Source organism: Desmodus rotundus, chromosome 10 (genome assembly GCF_022682495.2).
Source record: "Desmodus rotundus isolate HL8 chromosome 10, HLdesRot8A.1, whole genome shotgun sequence".
Classification (NCBI taxonomy): Eukaryota; Metazoa; Chordata; class Mammalia; order Chiroptera; family Phyllostomidae; genus Desmodus; species Desmodus rotundus.
In genome coordinates this window covers 31,257,369-31,280,421 of record NC_071396.1, presented here as the reverse complement: position 1 = coordinate 31,280,421, position 23,053 = coordinate 31,257,369, and the positions used below count along the sequence as shown (strand labels likewise).

Sequence of the window (23,053 nt, the reverse complement as noted above, 5' to 3'; positions counted from 1 at the left end):
AGATACTTTTGCTCAGTCATTTAGTACAATTTTAACCCAAGTGAAATTCTAGATGGAAAAAAAAAGTTTTGTTACAGTTATTGGAGTGTGATACATTAGGTGTAGCAAGTACAATGGCCCAGCTTGGCAAGAGCTGAGCAGGCATTCGGTGCATCCTGGAAGCAGTGGGTTTCATAAGCTAGAATGTGGTATCAAATGTTAGAAATAGTGTAAAATATTCCACTCCGGAGGGAATCTACTTTTCTCCATTTGAGTAATTTCTGAATTATTTACAAAGGCATTCACTACTTAACATGGTAAGGCACGTTTAAGTTTTTCTATAAACAAAGTAAAGATAATATTCTTAGAAAGCTGAATCCCATTTCACATGAAGAATTGTAGACTGAGGGAGATGGACTTACATTTGCTTCCAATTCCATAGATTTCCTTCATGGAATTGGAAGCAAATATAAGGAAAATAATCAATTGTTGGGCATCCTCCATGGAAATCTGCTGGATAGGATGCGGTCCTCGGCAGTGTAGTATCCAGTGACTTTATAGCCTGTGTCCTTACTCTTGTTTCTGAGGTGGTTGCCAGAGGGTGACTGAAATGGCCATCAGGCCTGCAGTGGATTTAAAACATGATTAAAAAATACAGCAGCATTTGGCTTAGAAGCCACAGTATTAGGAAACCGCAGTGTCCGAATAGCCAACACGCCATGTTGTTACCTGCCGGAAACATTTCAGAAATACTGTGATGGAGGGTCGGGGGAAGGTGAGCTGGCAGAAAACCTTGTGAAGGCAAAGAGCAAATCAGGGCAGCCAAACAGAAGGAAAGGCAAAGTCCTCTGGCAGAAGCATCTGCCCCCAAGGGAAATGAAGCTCTTGGTTCTGTGGGGCTTCCGTGCATCCCGATAGCGTGGGAGGCTCCCACACTAAGAGTGGCTGCCTCTGAATGAGGAGGCAGGGATCTGGGGGGAGTCAGTAGATATGTATGTTGTGAAAACTGTGACATCTCTTAGAGTCACTGTGTTGGTACTAACCATGCTCTTATACCACAGGATACTAATTTCTAGAGTGAGGCAACAACGATAAAATAACCGAGTTCAATCTTCCTTTTATGTTTCTTAGGAATGTGAGAAAAAGGGCTTAATCGAGAGAATCTATATGGTACAGGATATTGTTTCCACAGTTCAAAACATCTTGGAAGAAATAGCATCTTTTGGAGAAAGAATTAAAAAGTAAGTTCTACATTTGCATTGCGGTGTTTGAATTAGAGCTTCCATCCACAAGGACAAGTAGGGGTGCGAGGGGGGAGATCAGGAAATACAAAGGCCTAAACCAAAAGCAGTGGCGTCGGGCACACCCCGTTCACTTTGGCTGGTTTGCTCCCTGGGCTTGTGAGTCTCACAGTTGGGCAAGTCCCTCAGACAGGGGCGACCATATGGCCCGCTCTACACCAGTTGTCCCAGAATAATTATTCATAGTGCTCCCTTTCACTTTCAAAAATATCCTGGATTAGGTGACGAACTAGATTTTAAGAAATAGATGATCCTATTCACAAATAAAAGGGAAAGCAAGTATGCTTTAAAGGAGTCTTTTTTAAAAAAAAAAATCTGACCCACAGACCACAGTCATGCCTTGAGCGAAATGTTTTCTCAATTCTTCAAGTAATGGCACCTCACTGGCAGCATCACAGATGCAAAGATGTGAAGTTAATTTATCCTGCACATGAGCGCCTCAGGACAGAGGTCAACCGACGTTCTCTGGAAAGGGCCAGCGAAGGAATATTGATATTTCTGGCTTTGTGGGCTACATGGGCTCTGTCACAACTACTCAGTTCTGTTGTTTCTGGGTAAAAGCAGTCACAGTTTATATGCAAATGAATGAGTTTAATATGTGTTCCAATAAAACTTTATTTGCAAATGGAGGTGGCAGGCTAGATTTGAATCAAATCCAGCGCATAGCTTGCCCCTCCCTACCTTAGAGCACAGGGCTAACTTCTATAAAGGCGTCCCAATTGAGAAAGACTCTTCTATGATTTGTGTTTGTTGGGGTGGGGTTTTTTTGCTTGTTTGTTATACGTTATTGAACTGTACATAACTTGGTCTTCATCTGGCACCAATGAATAGACTAGTTTTTAATTTTTTGTGAATCGTACACTTACTATTTCCCCCTTTAAGTCCAGAATTGTGTCAGCCATGTTTTTCTTTCTAAATATTAATTAATACCTTTTAAAAAATCTTATTAGTCAATCCATTTTTTTAAAGTAAAGGAGGTGATGTTTAGAAATTGCATTTGGGTAAAGAAGAGAAAAAATAATGCTACAAGCCTAGTGAAAGTTTTGTCTTATTAAAGTGCAGAGAAATTGGTAAATAATCATTGATATCAGGAAGCATAAATATTTAATATGAAACTCTTTTTGGATACTGATCTTCTTTCTCAGTTCCTTATCAAATGGAAGTACCCTTGTCTACCCATTTATTATTGTCAGAGCAAACATGTTTCTTTTGTTTAAAAAATAGGTTAAAAACGATCTTTACAGAAACTTAGTGAGTTTACATATTGTTATTCCCTTTATCAATGTCATACGAGAAGAAAAATTAAACAGTAGAACTTTTGCTTCTATATGTCAATCTCCTTTATTCCTCTGTTTGATATATAGAGACAAATGATTCCTGAATTTATCTTCGAAACTGTTGAACCAAAACATAAGTGACAGTAGAAAATAGTGAAATGAGGAGGGGGGAATTTTAATTTTTCATTCATTCACTCATGCAACCATCAGTTATTGAGTTTCAGGCACTGACTTGGTCTAAGATTGAGAGGTGAATCCATTAACAACAGTCATAGCAACATCATCTGATGTCCCGTGCCTTCCAGTGTTGTAAGCCCTCTGCTCATAGTAACTACTTTCAGGAGTTACTTAAAGGAATTAGATTAAGTGATTCCAATACCCCTATGCATGAAGGATTCTTAACATCCCCATTTTACAGAGTAATTAACCACCTAGCCCAAAGTCACACAACTAGTAGCCATGGAGCTTGGATTTGAACCTGGCCCCCTCACTACTGAACTGTAACGTCATTACACGCCAGGGATCTATTTTCCATTGAGGGAGAACAACAGTAATAAAACAATTAGAATTCAGGAGCATTGATGCTAGATAGAAGTAAGACAGGATGTTGGGGGAGGTCTGACCAGCCCCCAAAGAGGGCAGTTCTGACGAAGCGACAATTTATCAGCTTTTCTGAGACTGGGAAGGGGTATCTGGGTGCAGGATTGAGGAATGGGGGCTTCAGTAGGTACGAACCATTGTGCTAGTCTCAAAGCCCAAGACTCTGCTAGACACAGGGAGACAGAGTGATTTAGCACGTCTGTGCCATAGGCCATGGTTGTGGCAGGCCTGGAGGTGAGGTAGGCCATTCAGGTACTTGAGTGGATTGAAAAAGCCAATGGAAAAAAAAATTGAGTGAGGCACATATTGGCCACAAGGAGGATGAGAGGCTGTGGAGTGGGGGCAAGACCAAGGAAGGAAGCCCATGTCTTTGGTAAAACCATCCACATGCCTGAAAGCCTGTAACAGACAAATGTGGCTGTTGTGTACTTGATAATGATCAAGGAAATGTGTCTGGTGGGAGAAGAGGGCTGAGTGATTTAAACAGGCCCCCCCACTCGACAGTGCTTTTGACGTCCGGCTGTGCCCAGCACAGCTGCGATGGCCATGTCTGAGACGTATTTTCAGCCATGAACAGGGTACTGTTCTGCCCAGCTGCAGCACAGGAAGGCTCAGCTCCTATTAATTCTCTGGCCATTCATTATTACAGTGACCTTCATGTTGCTGCTGGGCATTCAAGTGGGATGGCATGTGTAACTCTGTTGGAATTCCATTGTGATTCAGTGCTTAAGGACCAGGAAAACTTTTACCCAACTATTGGCCACTAGGAAATAAATAGACTTACATAAAACCCTGAGAGCAAGGCTTCTCTCTTACGGATGGAGTGGGCTCCACTGGTACTGCCTTTATATGGAAGGAACTATATTTTTTTTCTACCCACTCTGATGTTACACATATTCCAAAGGTACAGGTATATCAGGCTAAAAAATGAATCAGCGTGTTGCATCTGTATTATTCCAGGCAGCAGGCAGGATGTCAGAAGAGTGATTTATATGTCCTGTCACTGTGGAGTGGTAGCCCTGACCGTTGGCATTGTTGAGCCAGTAGGGAATTCTCCACAGAGGAGGTGATGATGTTAAGGTGGACCTAGGCCAGGGAAGTCACCCCTGCAAATGGTCCAGAGTAAGGCTTCGAAGGTACATCCTTAGGAACTGGAACTTTTCTGGCGAGGATGTGATGTTGAGAAACGTAACTATTAAAGATGAGAAGGCAGGTTAAGGGCAATTTGAATTATGGTGAGGACATAAGTCTTGTGTTTAACCTAAGAGGGACATGTCAAAAGGGACCAAGAATAAAGGCAGAAAAACCAGAGAGAGGGCCAGAGGCCACCTGTGAGGAGAGAAGTCACAAGTTAGTGTGAAAACCATGCTTGTACATTGCAGAAGAATAATCTACATTCTACAGGACTATAAATCCAGTTGTCTGTGTTCCTATGGGCAGGAGAGTGAAAGGACTTCATTCATTCAGGCCTGGAAAATGAGGAAAACAGTGATTCTATTAACAAAAGATCAAACAGGGAGGCAGCCAGTTTGGTGAGGAGTGAGACTAGATGATGCAGTTGCCCCCACCTTTGCAGATGTAGCCACATCCTTTTTATAGAGTTGAAATTTTGACAATGATATTTTGAAGACATGCTAGTGAACCCCAGTGGTTGAATGAGTGAAAGGAATTCATTAATTTTTTTTCACTAATTGGAAGGTTTGGCTCCTTTGTCTCATTACTGCCCAAATCAGGGGTTCCCTCCTAAGAATTCAGAGAGCTCCCCAGTGAAGAAAATTGGGGAAATCTATGCAAATGTTTAACAAATTATTTGATTTCAGGATGGAAAGCTTTGATTGGCCAGGCTCTTCCCCCTTGGGTGTTCCGTGGAAGTGCTAACCAACTACAAGATACTCCATGATATCATAAGGGGGAGAGAGTCTAGTAAGCTTTTGAGTGTCAGGGGTATCACTATACAGTGTGCTTGGCTAGGAGCCCTGTGAATACATATGTGTGATAACTTCACATACGTTCTCTCTGTAATGGTTTACAGTCAAAGGCTCCCTGGCCCACGTCAGGGCACTATGTAGCTCCTGTCGTACATGAGTCTGAAATTTCCTGATATGTTATTAGGAAACACAAAAGCACTGAAGCACCGTAATAATATCCTCCCCTTCCTCAACATTTACTGGCAGCCATGTGCTGAGAGAAATAGTGACTTTGAAGTGACCTAAAGAACCCTTAGTTTTGAAGATCTCCATGCACGGAGCCAGGGTGACAATATTGCAGTTTGTAATCACTTTTGAGAGCCAAGGTCTCTCTTCGGAACTGTCGGTTCCAGGAAGTTCAGTGGCAGTTGGTCTGGGACCTTCTCCGGAAGAATGTTTTTGCAGTGCCCAGTCATTTTGGAAGACTTTCATCTCTAGGTTTCTGAAGCAACTTTTCCAATAGACCGTTTTCATCTGTATAACTAAGAAATACACGTGACAGAATGAATCTGTGTTGCCATTTGCACCTCAGAGGAAGTGACGCTAATGTGGTTTGTCTACAGCACGTTTAACTGGACGGTCCCCTTCCTTTCATTCCTGGCCTGTCTGATGCTGGCGGTGGCTACCATCACCTTGTATTTCATTCCACTTCGGTACATCATTTTAATCTGGGGTAAGTTTGGCACTGCCCTTTTGCTAGTAATCAGTTGCCGGTAAGAACCAATGACTGCTCTTTAAAGTGTGACTGTAAATTTTAAATGTGCTCCTGTTGGCAATTAAACATGAGATTAAGGGAAGCATGTAGGGAACCCCAACTTCCAGGACCTCCTTGCAAAGGCCGATTGGGTAAAAGATCTGCATAGCAATTGAAAAGTCTGTCTCATAAGTGTGATCAGATAAAAATGGGATCGTGCATGTGACTTCCCTTTGGCTTTCATGGCCATAAATCCTCTTAAATAATGTATTGCTGTGGTCCAGGAACTTTCAGGGTACACCGTTATCCAAACGACGAGCAAACACCTGTACTTGTCCTTCACATTACATCAGAGTGGCCAGGTTGCTCCTGACACTTCATCTTGCCTGCAGGAAAAATTAATCCAACCCAGTACTTAAATCCAGAAGCAGTGGGCACAAGAGAAGGGCTCTCAGTGACTTACCTAGTCAGGTCCAGAAAGGAGAGGAAGCTGTTATTTGCCCGGGGAAATGATGTGCCTGTATACAGTTTAGCTGCTTTAAAAAAGTAGAGGTAAAAATGGCGAACTTGAAATAAATTTCACGACTTGATTTACTACGCCAGCTAGCTGTCAGATAAAATACGAGTGGCTCTGTGAATATGTGTGACTCACTAGGTGGGCTCAGGTTGATAGAAGGAGGACGCATGGCAGGAAATTAATTGTTGGAGACACCATCCACCTTTCTGTGTCAGTCCCGGTTTTCTGCTACTTGGCTCCTATGACTGCCGCTGAGTTCTCAATCATTGTCACTATCAGAGATCTTCCCTACTAAGATGTTCAGAGAGCTTTCCAGTATAAGAGATCACGATGAGGCGCCTTCATCTTTAAGCAAAAGCTAAGAGCCCCCCCCCCCCCCCCGTAAAGGTAGGATAAACCTACAACCTTCCTAAAAGAGAACCCACAAAGGTAGAATCCTGGTGTCAAAGGAAGACAAACCTAGAAGTCAGAAAGGGGCACAGTCATAGGGAAATAGAATAACCCACAACATTTCAGAAGCAGAATGATTTTAGGAGAGCACAGTCCATTCATTCTTTGTTGTGTGCAGGAGGAGAACCATGGCTTATGTAACTTCATATCTCTGTTCGATAGCACACTGTCTCTTCTGTGAAAGGCACTCATTCAGGATCTGATACATGAGCAAGCAGAGCCCTTCCACCCCACCTCCCCTGCCCCCACCACCATACCGCAGTCAGGGCTACATGCCAGGCACTGCTCTGGAGGGGAGGGCAAAAGTGGGCTGCAGTTGTTTGTGTGGAAAAAGACATGCAGGTTATAATTATTACTGTAGTTTTATTAACTCGATGTCACAGTGAGACTGGAAATTTACTTTTGCCCACCCTTGTAAATACTGATACCTGAAAAACAGTGTTATAATTCACAATTACATATAACACGTATTCCCCATGGGTGCAAAGCAGCCGTGCGGTTTTTCCTCTCCCTGACTTTCTCCAAGTGGTCTTTCAGTGTTTCACTGGTGGGCTCATTGCACTCCACTGATCTGTTCTGTCTGTGTTCTGAGACCGTTAAGTGACAGTGTCTTTCCCAAATGTTATCCCTTGGTATTTGGATCCCACTGACGTTTTTTTTGGGGGGGGCAGGGGGAGGCTAAGAAATAAATAAAAATTCACAGCAGATATGCCTTCCATCTATCTGTATTGTTTAGGTTAAAAATCTAAAACTTCGGATGTCTGATTACATGCCTCGTAGGGTTAAGACCCCCCTATCGCTGCCTTTTTTGTTTTCTCGGCTTATTGCCATCTATAGTAGTGAGGGTAACCGCCTCCATCGCGGCCGAGTTTCAGACGACAGAATCCTCTTGCCTGTGCTGTCGGGGCTGATTCTTCCGTCATCCGAGGAAACTGTGGAGGGCTGGTCTTCATTATTCAAAATTTAATACTAGAACTCCGGGGCATGGGGAGGTTGAGCGATCTCTCTGAAGTCACACAGCTAATGCATGGGGAAGGCAGGACTGGGGCCCAGTGTTATTCCTCGCTCCTTGCCCCTTAGAGATGCCCAAGGAGAGTCTAGGATCCCCTGTTGCCACTTGGTCTCACCCAGTAGCAAATGCAGTGGAATGGCTGACATTTGAGCCTGGGACACCTTCAAAAAATACAGTGTGTTTTTGAAGCCTGCAGTCCGAGTGCCTTATACTTTTTATTCTAAGTTTCTAAACACAGATAGTCTCAGTGCATTGTGGACTACTTCTGCCCTTGTTGGTGCTTTGGAGCTAGCGTGCAGGTTTATAATCTCAGTAATTAAGAATGTGGTGTTTTGATCGGCTGTGATATTATCCCTGCCTTGCTGTTCATTGTAAAGACTCCAGATGTGCACACTATATATAATTAACAATAGAAGATGTATCTTTTCTCAATATGCCTTTGTCTCCCTTTATCATTTTGCCTTCTCTGTTTTCTTTTGCCAAAAAGCCCATGCTACAATTAATGTCTTTAGAATAAAACAGTGAGTGTAGTTTAGTTTAAAGGAACGCTGGGGGAAATTTTAGCTAGAAACATAAAGCCGGCTGTGGGGGGTGGAAGGAAGAAAGACAGCGCAGCTCTGACTTGGGAGAAAGGGGATCATTTGCAAGAAGAGTCTTCACCAGCCCAACCACCAGGCTTCCATTTACTGGTGAACAATGGCTGGCTGCCATTTGCCAAAGCAGATGTAAACCTGGCTGTCTCTAAGGAAATGATTGGGGACTGGCATTGTGTCAGGTACGATGCCATCTGGGAAGGCCTGTCCTTAGATGAAAGCAAAATACTAGCTAATAAAATTAGAAAAAACATCAAATCTTGTACATGTTAGGAACCATTAAACAACTAAATGTTATCTTGGCTGTGGAATTGGAGCCAGTCTTGGTATATACGCCTCAGCTGAGAATTCATTCAGCATAATTGGAATTAACAAGACCTTCAGATACAACCCTTGATAAACAAGCTCTCTGTGGTAGAAGTTCTGAAGGCCACCTACTTGTTCTGCATGAAAAAGGGCTGACATTTGGTGAGAAGAATACAGTTTGTGAGTAATGGTCATGGGCGAAGAGCAGAGGATGGGACAAAAGGTGGTTAGAGGAACTCCGCTCTGAGAGGAGATGGTGGACAGAGCCCAAGGCACCGCCACCGAACATGCCTTACGTCATGAACCCCTTGCTAATCATCACTGTCCCCGGTCACAATTAGCATGGACTCCTTTGCCTAGAGAAACCCATGCCCCAGTGTTGCGGTCCATAAATTAAGTTAGCAACCACAGGAAGATAATTTTCCAATAATAACTTTTCACAGTTTCCTGCAGCCTCAAAGCACAATCAACATGTCAAGTTCTGTTCTGCCAGGAGAGAGGAAAAACCTGTGAAAATGAGTTGGAGGGGGGGAAGATAGATTTCTGCAGCTTCTTTTTAACAACAACAACAAAAAAAAACAACTCCAGCCCTGCACCTCCCACTGCTACAGTTGGTCCAGAGCCCCCAAGCAGAGACTTGTTTGGGCTAATGAAGGTCTTTTCCCATCTGGGACATGTGTTTCCCTAGAAGAGGAGGCTGTTAATCAGCGTAGTCCAAACACACCAATGAGCGCCGCGGTTTCCGCGTGTGTTTCTGCCGCCCTGCTGCTGGGATTGTAATGGGATTTTCACAGCTGAAGAAGGCAGAGCCTTCTCCGACAATCCCCCCTGCCTTCCTTCAAGAAAAGGCATTTGTGAATGATTCCACATGACAGCCACATGGGCATGGCTTGAGGTCTAGTAATTGTTTTCACACTAATTTTTACTTGTGAATGCCCCTCCTCTCCCCCCCCAGTTGGGCAAGTTTCAAAGACAGATGGCTAGGTAGACAGACAGACAGATAAAGAGACCTCCCCATGTTTCTGTTTTTCAGGCATAAATAAATTTACAAAGAAGCTTCGAAATCCCTACGCCATCGACAATAATGAGCTACTAGACTTCCTCTCCAGGGTACCGTCGGATGTTCAAAAGGTACGTAACGAACGGTCACCACCAACAGGGGGCCCCAACACAGGAGCCTGCCCAGGCCCGGAGCCAGAGGAGCAGGAGGCTGTGCTCCTGTGAGTAATTGAGATAACGAATCAGAAAATCCTCAAAGAGGCCTGGCTTGCAGGGAGGTGGCAAGAAAACCTTTGTCCCAGGCATGAGATGATTGGGGAAAATTATCCTGAAAAAGAGCTACTTAAGAATGATCTGGAACTCCCACTGCGCAGCTCCAATGCAGTGATGTTTGTCCCTTTTTTGATTGCTTGCCTCCCCCAAAGAGGATAAGATGGGCTCAGTGAGTGGCAGAGTTTGAGGTGCACAACTGGGGGAAGCTGGCTTATTTTTTGGCTCTTCTGGATGGCGGGCATTTATGGGAAGAAGGGGATAGGAGGATTATTCTCTTTATTCTTGTTTACTCTGATTATCTCCTAGGCCTCCCTTCTATCTCTTTTCCTCTAAAGACTTAGGGATGCTTAGGGTAAAGCCCCCACTTACTCTAATTCACATAGAGGCAGAGATGGCATGAAATAATTTGAGATCAGTCAGAAGTATTATTCACAGGTAATGGTCACTTAGTCCAGCGGCGTCGCGGTTCTGTGGCTACACAGAGATTAACCAAGGCAACAATACCAGCGAGCCCCGTAAAGTGGCCTGATCTGGGCCCCCGCGGATTAGGCGGCTGTAAACCTGGGGGCGGGCAGGCAACAATTTCTGTGATGAAGAATAGGGATCATCGAATCAATAGATGGGAGACTGTGGCATGAAATAGCATCACGGTGATCAAAGACACAGTTCTTTATTATCTGAGAGAATCCCAAATCAAATATCGATTTTTATCTTTGGGCCACCGTGACCTAATCATTCCCTGGAATCTCTGGGTGGATTTTGGGGACATAGGGCTAAAAGGCTGTAGAGGGTTGTTTTTTTTCCCCCCCCTTCATTCCAAATTCTAGAGATTAAAATAGAGTCTTTTTATCTTCATTTTGATATAATTGTCTATTAAAATGCATTCATAAATATGATTTTACTCGTTAACATTTGCATTACATGATTATAAAAGAGTCACCTGGATTTTGCTTGTTTTTCATGGAAGAGTGACAAGGGACCTTCCATAAAACACTTGGAGGACAGTGGGCTTTTTTTCCACATATCTGCTTTGAACCAAGTGTAGCTCACCTTAGGTGATGGGTCCTTAGTCCTTGGGGAGCTTGGCACAAATGCTCAGCGTAGCGAGCACGTGGTCCACAATGCAGTACTGTAAATAAAGCCATTCCGCCATCCGCCCATCAAAGCTCACACGCTGGAGCTACAGGATTGCAGCGTGCCGTCACTGGGGTGGCAGTGTGAGTTCACGCCGGCATCATTGGAGAGTGCAAATAGCCATCCAGCCCGTCAAGGATTGTCTGTACACAGTGCAGGCACCGGTCCTCGGAGCCATCATCCAGGTCCTCGAGTTGGCAGGAACACAGAGGAACCTAACAAAGAGCATTCCAGGAAGGTGTACGGTCTGTCAGTAAGATCCTCTGTGCAGAGAGCACTTTCTAATAACACCATAGACAGTCGGCCCCTGGGGACGCCCCGAGGGCTCATATTTCTCACAGATGTTTTAGCCATTCCATTGGAAATGAAGTTCATGTTTAAAAGCGATCTGTATAAGGCTGGGGCCAGTGTCCATTTCCACATTATTTTCCTCTCAGGCAAAAGAAATGTATGTAATTTGCAGAGATATTTTCCCCCAGATTTTAGATATTTTTAAATGAGTAATTCCTAGTAAGTGGCTGTATCATATACTAAGAGAAACACTCCCAAGAGGCTGTTATTAAGTTTACGTACGGTGGAAAAGGGGCACACACTGCAGTGAAATCCTCCAGCAGCGCCCAGAGCAGGTAGAGCCCCATGCATCTCATTAGGAAAATCTGCTTTTAATATTTGGGTTTCAAGAAATGATGCATGACTTCTCAAATCCTTCCTGTAATTAATCCCTCCATGTTCCTGTGTTTAGAAAATGATTCATTACCTTTGAACCTTCCTTCCTTTGCCTGGGTGTGTCCTTGGGGAGCCATTAACACACACTGTGGTGAGCTAGGGTTACCGAGCCGCCAGCATCACGACTGTGTGTTTTCACAGGTGCAGTACACGGAGCTGCGGCCCTGCAGCAGCCAGAGCCCCCTTCGCAAGAAGCGCAGCGCTCTCTAGGACGCGCACCGACTGTGGACACCAGCGGCCAGTTCTTGGTTTGGGTGATTAGACCAATAGTATTGTTCTTTCGGTGGTACTCCTGGTGCCATTCTGATATGCGTGTTGTGTGGCGCCCTCTCTGGACTCTTCCCCCCTCCTTCAAGTGCACAGATGCACATGCACAGATGGGCACATGCACACGCATGGGTATCCTCCTTGCACGGTGGGTCAACCCAGCAGAAGGAGACTGGAGACTGTGAAAGACTAAGGCCGCCATGGGTCTGAGCACCGTCCTTGAGAACAGCCAGGAGACCACTTGGATTCTGAGAGTGACTTTGAACTTGTTTTCACACCTCTGGCAGATTCTCATTCAGATTCACTTATTTGCACTCGCCACCCCCACACTCCTTGCGGATTACTGTTCATGTGAGTCAGTTTTATTCCCCGAGCTAACAAGTCTTTGATAGACCTTCTCTGCCCAAGTAAGTATCTTCTAAAGAGATTTTTAAATAATGGCCAGGAGTAGCCCACATATTTGGGAATTGTTCAGCCATGATTAATGAAGATCTGTATGTAACATTTCAGTAAACTCCTCGGTGCTGGGAGCCAGCCTGCACCCCAATCCATTGCTGGCAATGGATGCCCCAAAGGGTGCACTCATCGAAAAGTGAAGGGTTCCTGAAAGTATTTGGTTGCCTTAAAGCCCCATTCCTTCCGACTTTCCTGTTTACTTATTTCCAAAATAAAATGTCAACATTAAAGCATCATAAAGGGGGAGGGAATGAGTGAATGGATTCTGAGAGTGTTTAGAAAGGTAAAGACTAAGGAACAAGGGGCTAGTGAAGGTGGCTGCTTACCTGATTGTTGTAAGCACTTCATTTGCCCGCATTTTTTGAGCAGAAAGTAAAAATACCGTAGCAGTCCAAATTGCTCTTTTGGTTTTATGGATAAGATAAGCTACCCATAATAAAAATATATTTCAGAGTCTTTTTTTAGAGGAAAGTACCACTTCCTTTGAGAGTGTCTGATTCCTGCAGGCCCGGTCATTTCACAGTGATGCCCCCCAAGTAAAAATGCCAATTTGGGGCACATATATATACACACATAATATATGAAAATTTCTTTCTTTTTAAATGACATGTAAGTTGTAAAGACTTTATTTTGTTGACACATACTTTGTATGTGCATTTATATATATATATATATAATATATATGTATTGTAAAGAAAAGTTGAGGTTAGAAGATCTAATAGTGAGTTTTACTATGTTTTTTTTTTTTCTCCCCTCTCTGGGTTGTAATTTAATAATCTTCAAACAAAATGTTTATGAAAAATGCCAAAGATTCTAAACCTTATCGTCCCGTGTCTGTTTTTCTTCATATTATATCTTCCGGGGTTGCTCTCCGGCTGAGCCAGATTTCTGCATGATTTGATTTACTTCAAGTTAATGAAGCTGGCTGGAAAGAGTCTTGCAGAAATTACAAAAGCTCCAGTAAATCTCTTAGTTGTACATACAATAGCTACCCAAGAACCTCTTTTGTTAAACCAGTTACTCAATCTTCTGTGTAAACAATGCCCCATTGTCTCACTCCCCAGCTAGTGTATCATAGTATCATCTAGTGTGCCACAGTCTATCATTTTGTAAAGACCGAAGTCAGACATTTTTAAACAGACATGTGAGATCTGATCAGTCATTTGAATGAAAACTTTCAGCAGCAAAACAGCCCCTTATTTATTTAAAAGTGGAACCAATCCTTCATTGTTGCTCTTTTTTTCCTATAGAATTTCAAAATGAAATAATTCTCCTGACAAGAAGGCATCATTAGGCTTACGATGTTAGACTTATTAGTTAGACTTATTTCCTTTGTAGACCTACCAAAATCCTCAGCATTAAGTTGGGGCCACAAACAGCCATTGGGACACTGGAGCAGGACCGAATCAACCCTTAATAAGCTGTATATGGAAAATAGGTATTAATTGATTCAGTACACATTGGATGTGAAAACTGAATGTCAGTTGTAAGTGAACTGTGAAGGTTTACACACGTCATCAGAAACTTAAGATCCCAGAATGGTTTAGATAAAATGTATGGATTGTGGATTCACAGTGTGATAAATAAAGATAATTTAGTAGGTAAGCCGAAGTTTGGCCAAGCCGTCCTCGTCCTCTTCTGAAACCTCACATGCCTATCTCCCACCCTGCCTTGGATGTCTTATGGGCATCTGAACCTCGGCAGGGCAGAAACTCAACACTCCCTCTCCCCCCATGTCTCCAGGACTCCTACCCCTATCGTCTGCTTCCAGCTCTCTGATTTTCCATATTGGCACTGGAATATTCTGGGCTGGGAGGCCCTGGGCATCCCCTTTTCTGTTCCTCATGCTTCTCCCTGCTCTTCCAATGCATAAAATCGGGTAGATTCAATGCTGATGCAACATCTTAACTCATTTCTATCTTGTCCATTTCCAGTCGCCACCACCCTGGTTGAAGAATCACGGCAATGGCCTTAACGATGTTATCCCATGTTCATCCTCGTTTAGACTGTTCTATTCACTGGGAATACTTCTCTGTGTCTGTCTAAATGACTTCTACCTTCCTTCAACACTTTCACAGGTCTCCTGCCCCATATAGGCTTTCTTAGTTCCTTGGGCTGGATGAGATTCCACTCTTCTCCTTTGCATCCTCACACCTTATGTATCTTTCCAGCATCTGTCATATTCCACCACAGCTCATCATTACCAGAGGCCTTGACTTTCTCTGTCCTCCGCTGCTTAGTCCATCCTATCTGGTATCTAATAGACAGTCTGTAAAATATACATGTTTAACTGACTAGGTCATAGAGGACTTTTCTTTCTCTACCCTTTCATGTGTGACTCTCAGAACAGGGGGCTGAGCTGGCTAGATGAGCGTGGTCCATCTAAGGAAATAATTTCTTGATGAAATGCAAAGCTTATATTGTGTGGTACTATTTATAAGCTCTGGCCATAATATTTGTGAGCTGTCGAACAATTTTCGGTTCTTTTTCTTGTCATTTATCATTGATGGTCTGGCTGAATAAGACAGGCCACATTCCCTTGATGGAGTCAGACATTACACAGATGCTCTGGAGCTGTGGCATGATAGTCTGAAGTTTTAAAAAGAAAATTCCTCCTGCAGATTGGCAGTTATGAATGTTCAGGGAAGAGCCAATTGTTGAATTCCTGATAAGGTGATATAGGGGCCTGGAGTTTCAAATAGTGGCACTGGAAGCAGAAAAAAATGGAAGTGAAATTGGGAGATGGTTAGGGGGTAAAGTGAGCAGGACTTAGTGGTGGCCTGACTGTGGGTAAGCGAGAGACTAGAGTCCAGGGTGACTCTCAGTGTTCTCATCTCTAGGTCTAGGATGATGGCGCTGCCCTTGACTGAGGGAGAGAATTACAGGAGCAGCCAGGGAGGAACTGCATGAGCCTGGTTTTAAAAGGTGGTGAATTTGCAGTGCCTGAGAAGCATCTAATGGGGATGCCAAAGAGGTAAATGGATGTATGGGTATGGAACACAGAATGAATGCACGGTGCTGGAGAGAGACACATTTAAGGGCCAACATTCATAGAAAAGGATTGAAGGTACATGTTTGAAGAGTTTTGAACTCAACACTCAAAGACACACGGATAAAGAGGAGTCAGCTACGAGTGTAAATAGAAGTAGAAGGAGAGGAGGAAACGCAGGAAGCATGTGCTTTCATAGAATTTAATGATAGTGTTTCAAGACAGCAGGTGTGATCACTAGTGCTAAATTTCACTGACATCACTTACGTTGAGGACAGCATGTCATTAATTTCATGACATGGCAATTTGGGGGACCTTGTCAACAAGTCGTTTTAGTGGAGTGGTAGGAATGGAAACTGGATTTGAGTTGAGAAGTGATTGGAGGAACACAGAGACTCTGAATGCAGGTAACTCTTGAGAAGTTCCACTGGAAGGAGCTTGGAGAGGCAGGGCAGTGACTAGGAATGAAAGAAGGTCTATGCCATCGACCTTCTTAGAGTCACTCTATGGGATGATATTAGTAAGGGAAAATTAGAGGCATCATAAACTCAGTGTTCACCTATTAGCTACAAAAAATTCCTCATGAGCAGGACATAGAACTAACCATATTTATTACTTAAAACCATCCTCTGTCAAAACCCATCTCTCCTTTATATAGTCTTAATCTAACTTTTATGGCAGCAGAATGGTCAAAAAATCGAAATAGGATATCCTCTGAAAATATTATGAATAGTCAATTGATAATTGAATGAAAATTGAAGGGTGATTTCTAAAGAACAGCTTAAAGCTCATTATCTCTTTATATAAGTTTCTTTTCATAAAGCCTGCCGTTTTGTTCTGGCATTTTAATATAGTGATTTACATGGGGAAAATGGATAGTCAAGCATAAGAACAGTTAACATTTTATAACACTTATCAAATGGCAGGTACTTTCTAAGTGCTGTAGATGTAATTTAATAATTTAATAATAAAAATATGAAATTCCTCTAAATATTCATGGGGGAAAAAACCACCAATCTTATACAAACTCTGAAAAAAGCTAACACTTTTCTACACATTTTACGAGGCCCATATAATCCTCATTTCAAAACCTAACCAGGTGACACAAGAATGGAAAATTACTTAACAAAATTCTTTATGAATATAGATATAAAATTATGAAAGATATATAAGCCTCTACACTGAAAAAATAATGAGGAAGGAGATAAATAAATGAAGGGATTCATGGGTTAGAATATTCAATATATTAAGATGTCAATAGATTGACCATAAGCCCAATACAAATTATAAGGCTGTTTTTGCAGAAGTGAACCAGCAGATTCTAAAATGTGTATGGAATTACAAGAGTTCAAGAATAGCTAAAGCAGTCTTTCAGATAATTAACACTAGCAGATATCAAGATATATTATAAAACTATTGTGACTAAGATAACATGGTATTAGACAAGAAGTAGAAAAGAGCAGAAGCAGACCCACACATGTTTGGTGTAACCTCTGACTTAATTTACGTCAAAGGTAATTAACTTGCAGTGTTTAGGGAAGAGACCTCTTCAGAAAATGTTGCTGGGTGATTTTAGTATCCATGTGGAAAAAAACGAATTGACCTGTTCTTTGTACTACTCACAAAAATCAGTTCAACATAAATTTGCAGACCCAAAAGTGGAAGGCAAAATAAAGATTTTAGAAAATGACATAGGAAAAAGTTCTCACACATATGTGTTAAACAAAGATTTCTTAGGCTGGAGACAAGACACTAATCATACAGGGAAAGTATTGATAAGTTGGAGATCATTAAAAGTAGTCTTTTCTCAAAAATATTAAGTGGAAGGATAAGCCACAAAATAGGAGAAGATATGTAATCTCTCTCTCTAATCTCACAAGGTATTCTTATCTAGAATACATAAAATATTTCTACAAGGAATACCCAGTAGAAAAATGACCAAAAGATTTGAACAGGCACTTTACAAAAGAGCTACCCAAGTGGCCAGTTCGTATATAAAAAAGGTGCTCAACGTCATTAGTTATCAGCCAAATTCAAGTTGTATCCCCCAAACAACGCACCTGCACACAGCCTGAATGGCTAAAATGGAAAAGTCAATATCAAGTGCTGTCAAAGATACGGAAAAAATAATTCTCATGCCTCCTGGTGGGTGGAAACGTATATTGGTATGACAACTTTGCAAAACTGGCAGTATCTACTAAAGGCAACCATCTGCTTACCTTACAAGCCTTCCCAGCCTGTCACTCTTAGGTGTATAACCAGCAGATAATGTGCCTATGTTCAATAAAAGACATGCCCCAGAATATTCACAGCAACACTGCTTGTATTATTCCAAACTGGGAACAGTGTATACCCATCAATATCTGAGTTGATCCATAAGCTGTGACTCGGCAATGGACCATACAGAAGTGAAAGGAAAAACTAATGTTATATGCAACAACACGGGTAGATTTCACAAACAATGTTAAGCACGTGAACGAAGATACAAGCACAGAAAAATTCAACGCGTGATTTCATTTATGTAAAACTAAAAAGCAGGCAAAATATAATCTACGGTGTTAGAAGTCAAGAGGCCGGGGGCCTAGACTGAGATCACTAATGGGCTCCTGGGATGAAGTTAATGATCTGGTGTTTTGGTTTGGACTCTGGTTAACATGAACTTGTCCACTTTGTGAAATTCACTGAGCTGTAAACTTATGACTTGTGTAATTTTCTGCATGTTTACTACAGAAAAAAAAGAAAAGAAAAACTATGAAGCATGACAGTTTTATCCCTAATTTAGAATAAAAGAAACTGAGGCCAATTACGGTTAAGTATTTTAAACATGAAAAATGAGAACCGATTCAAATAAACATTTTAAATTGTGTAAGAGCTGGGAGTCATTTTCAATAATAAACCCAACAGAGATGGTTCCTCTATACTGTTGCATGTGAAACTCAGTTTTATTTTTGCACAAATCCATCGTTTTTTAAATAACTTTGTTATCAGGAGTACTAAAAATGACTTCCCCTAACTGATCACCTATGATAGCATTAAAAAGGCTTATACACCGTCTTAAACAGGTGAAAAACAGGAGAAGAAAGGCACTTAAAACAGGAAGACGAATGGCTTTTTAGAAGGGGAGGAAGAGACATATGGCACATGGGAACACAAATGACTTTTAGGGAAAATAGATCAGTATTTAGGAGATTAGAGGTGTGATGGTTCTGTGGCAATCTCCCTTTCTGTGTAGTGTCTTCTCATCATCTCAGGTATTGAGTCAGTCTTCCCAGGGTGCTCTTGGGGAGGGGATTTAAAACAACTGAGTTCTTTTGGGAGGCTCTGCTTTTATTCAGCTAAAGAAGTTCTGGGGGGAAAAAATCCTTTATCTGTTGATTCTCAAATGCTTTCAGCTCAAAATACTTTTATGCCACAGTGGCATATTCTGGACTCACTCCCTCAATATGCATATGTGTAGAGATATACACACACATATTCCTAAGTTTTTGTGAAATTACATGTACCTCTAAAAACTGTTCCATAGACTCCAATTAAAACCCAAAGAACCTGTGTTTTCAGGCAAAACATTCAAAGTTTACTTCTTGCTGCATTTGAAACCTCGGGGTGAAGAGAGTGTTTTTATGGAGCCCTATGTCAGTAGTCTGCTCTGCCAGAATTCAACTCATTTATGACTTAATCCAGCTTTTCTCTGGGAAATATTTTATTAGACCAGTCTTTATAGCTGAGAAATCCTGAGATTTCCATTTGTTTTCCATTCCTTTAATTCATTATGGTAATACATACAAACCTCTCTTCTGCATGTGTTTTCATTATTAGATGAAAACAAGTGGTTGGAAAAGTAGAAACACATGAAACCATTTAACTGCATAACAAATAGCTGGCATGCTGATTTGGTATGCGTGCACCCGATTATGATCGGGTAGCGGAACTGTGATCTGTGTAGTGGTCAATGCTTGTCTGAAATTTGTTTTTATTTGTGTATGTGTACCCCCTAAAGGCCTGCACAAGCTGAAACGATCCAGCAAAAAAAAAAAAAAAAACATAATAGGGACTAATGGAACATTCCTTGCACAGTAAATGGAGACAGCAGGTTGATTTTTTTTCCCCCTAATTGAAGCACGAATCACCTGCATTTTATGGGCACTGCATGTTGGGCTGAGCCCAGGTAGAAACGGGAGGTTGATGAGAATCTGACAGAACAATTGAGACACAGGGTCTCCGACTTTGCGAAAGGGCAGACAGAAGGGAGCAGGGGACAGGTTCTACGGTGGTGTGGTTGTAGTTCTGCGCATAGCTGAGCTTTCTAGGGGGGAGAAACACAGGGCACGTGTTGTCTTAAACTCTGACAGTGTTGCACTTGACTGTGTTCATTGTCATCGTCAGGTGCAGAAAGTTTTGCTCCAGGGAATTCAGAAGTGCTACCTAGCCTATGATTCAGCCTAGAGAAAAAGCCCCTCATGACATAAGAATAATATTGTCTGTACCATAGATAGATAATTTCATTTAAACATGACCTGAAATATTTGTGCTGTGTATTCCCTCTTCCAAATCATTAATAAAGATGCTACAACCAGGCAGCACATGACCTCGATTCCTTCCACCCACTAACCAGACAGACACCTCTCTTTAACTACATCTAGTAGTTGTAATCATTATCACTGCCTTAAAAAATACAACTGGTTTTCAACCTACCTGTCTGGGTTTTTTTCCAGCAAATTAAAATTGGATCTTTGTGAGACCCCTTCTACTCCTTATTTTATTTAAATAGCAAACAGATCTTACGATGATTGCTAGAAAACCACCCTCCACTCACTATTTTCAAGCGCAAGCTTCATAATTTGTAGCAGCATATTTGCTTATAAGACAGTGGGTCCAGAGACGATCATACCGGTAGGTACCATTTATTGATGGGCATTTATATCCAAGGCACTTTGAAATCATACTGTTAGTCCATTACAAAGATATTTTGCATAATTAACAGGATCTGTCTGGGCTCAAGGTTTTGACCTGTGCTCCAATCCTTGATTTTACACGAACCACTTAAAAAGAGTCATGATTGGGGGGCCCGGAGGTGGGGATTGAATACTCTAGGGTCTCAGCAATTTTAGAACTATTGACTTTTTAAATGATGATGCTTGCTCCTGACAGTCCTTTTCCTTGCTTCTTATAAATGGGTGCTTAGTCAAGCTGCCCATTTCTATTGAGTATTCTTGTTAGCTACTCCTGTCAAAGATTTCCAAATGAATAGTGTCTCATTCATTTTAATAATCAATGCCCCCTTTTCTCCTAACCTTAGTGTTTAGCCTAGATTTTGATTACTCATAGTGCTTTGGGAGTAGACACGAATGCAATTTACAGGTGATCCTAAAACTTCCATTAAGTTCTAAACTTAGGAGTTTCAAACTTGTCTCCCAATGTCTTGCTACTTTTTAAGAGAGTAGCATTTCTGCTTTATTTGATCTTTGTTTTACCCACTTTCTCTCTTTTATAGCTGTCCATTCTCTAATTCAGCGGCAACAGAAGTTTTACATGTGCTAAAATAGGCCTTATGCACAAGGGAGAAAACTCAGAGGACTGATTGAGCCCCAGTTTGGACCATGCTGAAATACAAGCCAGTGCTCCTTTTTCCATCTGTTGTTCATTAGCATTTGATTGTTACTGGCATGGAGCTGGGTGAGCTCAATGACCTAGAGCCAGAAAGGCAGAGGTTCAAGTTCGAGATTTGGTACCATGGTACTAAATTCCTGTATGTCTTTCGTCAACACTCTTGGAGCCTCAGTTTCTTCATTTCTAAAGTAATAATAGAACCCCAATTGTGGATGTCTTGCAAACATTTTTTTTCCTTATTATGATTTCTCTCTTTTTATGATGTACCAATGGTGTATTTTAATAAAAAGGAGTTTTAAATGTAATGCAGTATCACTTATTACTTTTTCAATAGTGTGTGCTGTTTGTATCTTGCTTAAGAAATTTTTATTTACTTTAAAGTTATAAAGACGTTCTCCCGTGTTTGCGTCTAAAAGCACTACCTGGTTCCCCCATCTGTGGTTTGCTTTCTCCGGTTTCAGTTATCTGCCATCAAAGAAGGTCTGAAAATATTAAATGGAAAATTGCAGAAATAAGCCATTCAATAAACAATGTATAACTTTTTTTTTTATCGTCACTCAAGCACATGCTTCTTGATTTTAGAGAGAGGGAAAGGGAGGGAGAAAGAGAAAAATGTATTGGCTGTCTCCCACACCCGCCCCTAGCAGGGGACCAGGTCGGGACCTTTCAGACCTTTCCATTTCCTCCAACCAACTGAGCCACACCAGCCAGGGCAACAATGTATAAATTTTAATGCGCGCCCCGCGGCAGCGTCAGGGAATTCTGCGTGAGAACGCTCACGTGAGGAAATCTCGCGCGAAGAAATCTCTGTAAAGGGAATTCACATGCTGCGCCACACGCTTCCGGAGGCCGCCTCGTCCACGTTTGCCTGCGTTTCCACACCCTTCCCGGGCTCCGGTGGTTGTGGCGAAGGAACCTTCTCCCTTAGCTACTCAGAAGCCGCCGGGGTGGTTGTCCGAAGGACGGTCCCCGTAAGCAGTGCTTGTGTTCCAGCGACCCTTGTTTTACTTAATAACGGCCTTAAAGCGCGAGGGTAGTGAGGCCAGCAGGGCCGCTAGGCCTCGGAGGAGCCGGAAAGCGCTTGTTAGGAAGGTTAGCCAAACACCACGTCCTCCCGCTGATTTCATCTCAACCCGGAGGCTTTTCTATCATCTCGAATTCACAGGAACGGTGAGTATAGGAAAATGAGGTACTTTGTGAGTCGGCACATTCATGTAACTCTTACTTCAGTATACCGTTATACGTGTCCTATCGTATTGCTAGTTATTGTTGTTAATCTCTCACTGTGCTGCGTTTATAAATTCAACTTTGTCGTAGCTATGTGTGTATAGGAAAATATAGTAGATATTAGGGCTCAGTATTGCCCGTGGTTTCGGGCTTCCACTGGGGTCTGGGAACCTAAACCTGGAGGACGGAGGGGTGCGGAAACCACTGTATGGTGTTACATTCACACTTAGGTCTGAAAATCCAGAAACGAGTTGGCTGTACTGTATGAAATAAGGCTTATCATATCTACTCTTTCAAATGGCTATCCAATTGACATTTTGTTATTCGTTTTTACATAAAATTATTATTTTCCCAGAAGTTTTAAAGTAGAGACGTGGGTCAGGACAGCTTCATAGCAATAGTTGTTGCAAAGTGATTTAAAACCATGGCTTTGCACTTCCCAGTTCTTCGCCCTTTTCTCGTCTTTACCACTGCTGTCTAAACCTTTACTTTAATATTCCTGTCCTGCTCAATTGTGTTTCCATTCTTGGCAGTTCTTAAACTTACTAGGGGACTTTGGTCTATTGGTTTTGAGATGTGAGGGTTCATAGTGCCCAAGGAGCTCCAGCTCCCTCAGACCTGAAAGTCAGGCTGTGCAGAAGCCCCTTCTGGTTCAGCCATTGTCCTCACATTGCCTGCC

The 23,053-nt window shown here is 42.2% G+C and overlaps 1 protein-coding gene across 6 annotated transcripts in view; it reads left to right on the top strand.

Moving 5' to 3' along the window:
• MCTP2 (multiple C2 and transmembrane domain containing 2) overlaps nucleotides 1-20,120 on the top strand; it is a 145,109-nt gene extending 124,989 nt beyond the window's left edge. For all 6 annotated transcript variants that reach the window (XM_053913355.1, XM_024561680.2, XM_024561681.2 and 3 more), the window contains 4 exons: nucleotides 1,111-1,220; nucleotides 5,688-5,797; nucleotides 9,730-9,827; nucleotides 11,970-20,120. In XM_053913355.1, the coding sequence (XP_053769330.1) occupies nucleotides 1,111-1,220; nucleotides 5,688-5,797; nucleotides 9,730-9,827; nucleotides 11,970-12,038 (387 nt within the window). In that variant the 3' untranslated portion in view covers nucleotides 12,039-20,120. The remainder of the gene's footprint in view (nucleotides 1-1,110; nucleotides 1,221-5,687; nucleotides 5,798-9,729; nucleotides 9,828-11,969) is intronic.
• Nucleotides 20,121-23,053: the final 2,933 nt, after the last annotated feature.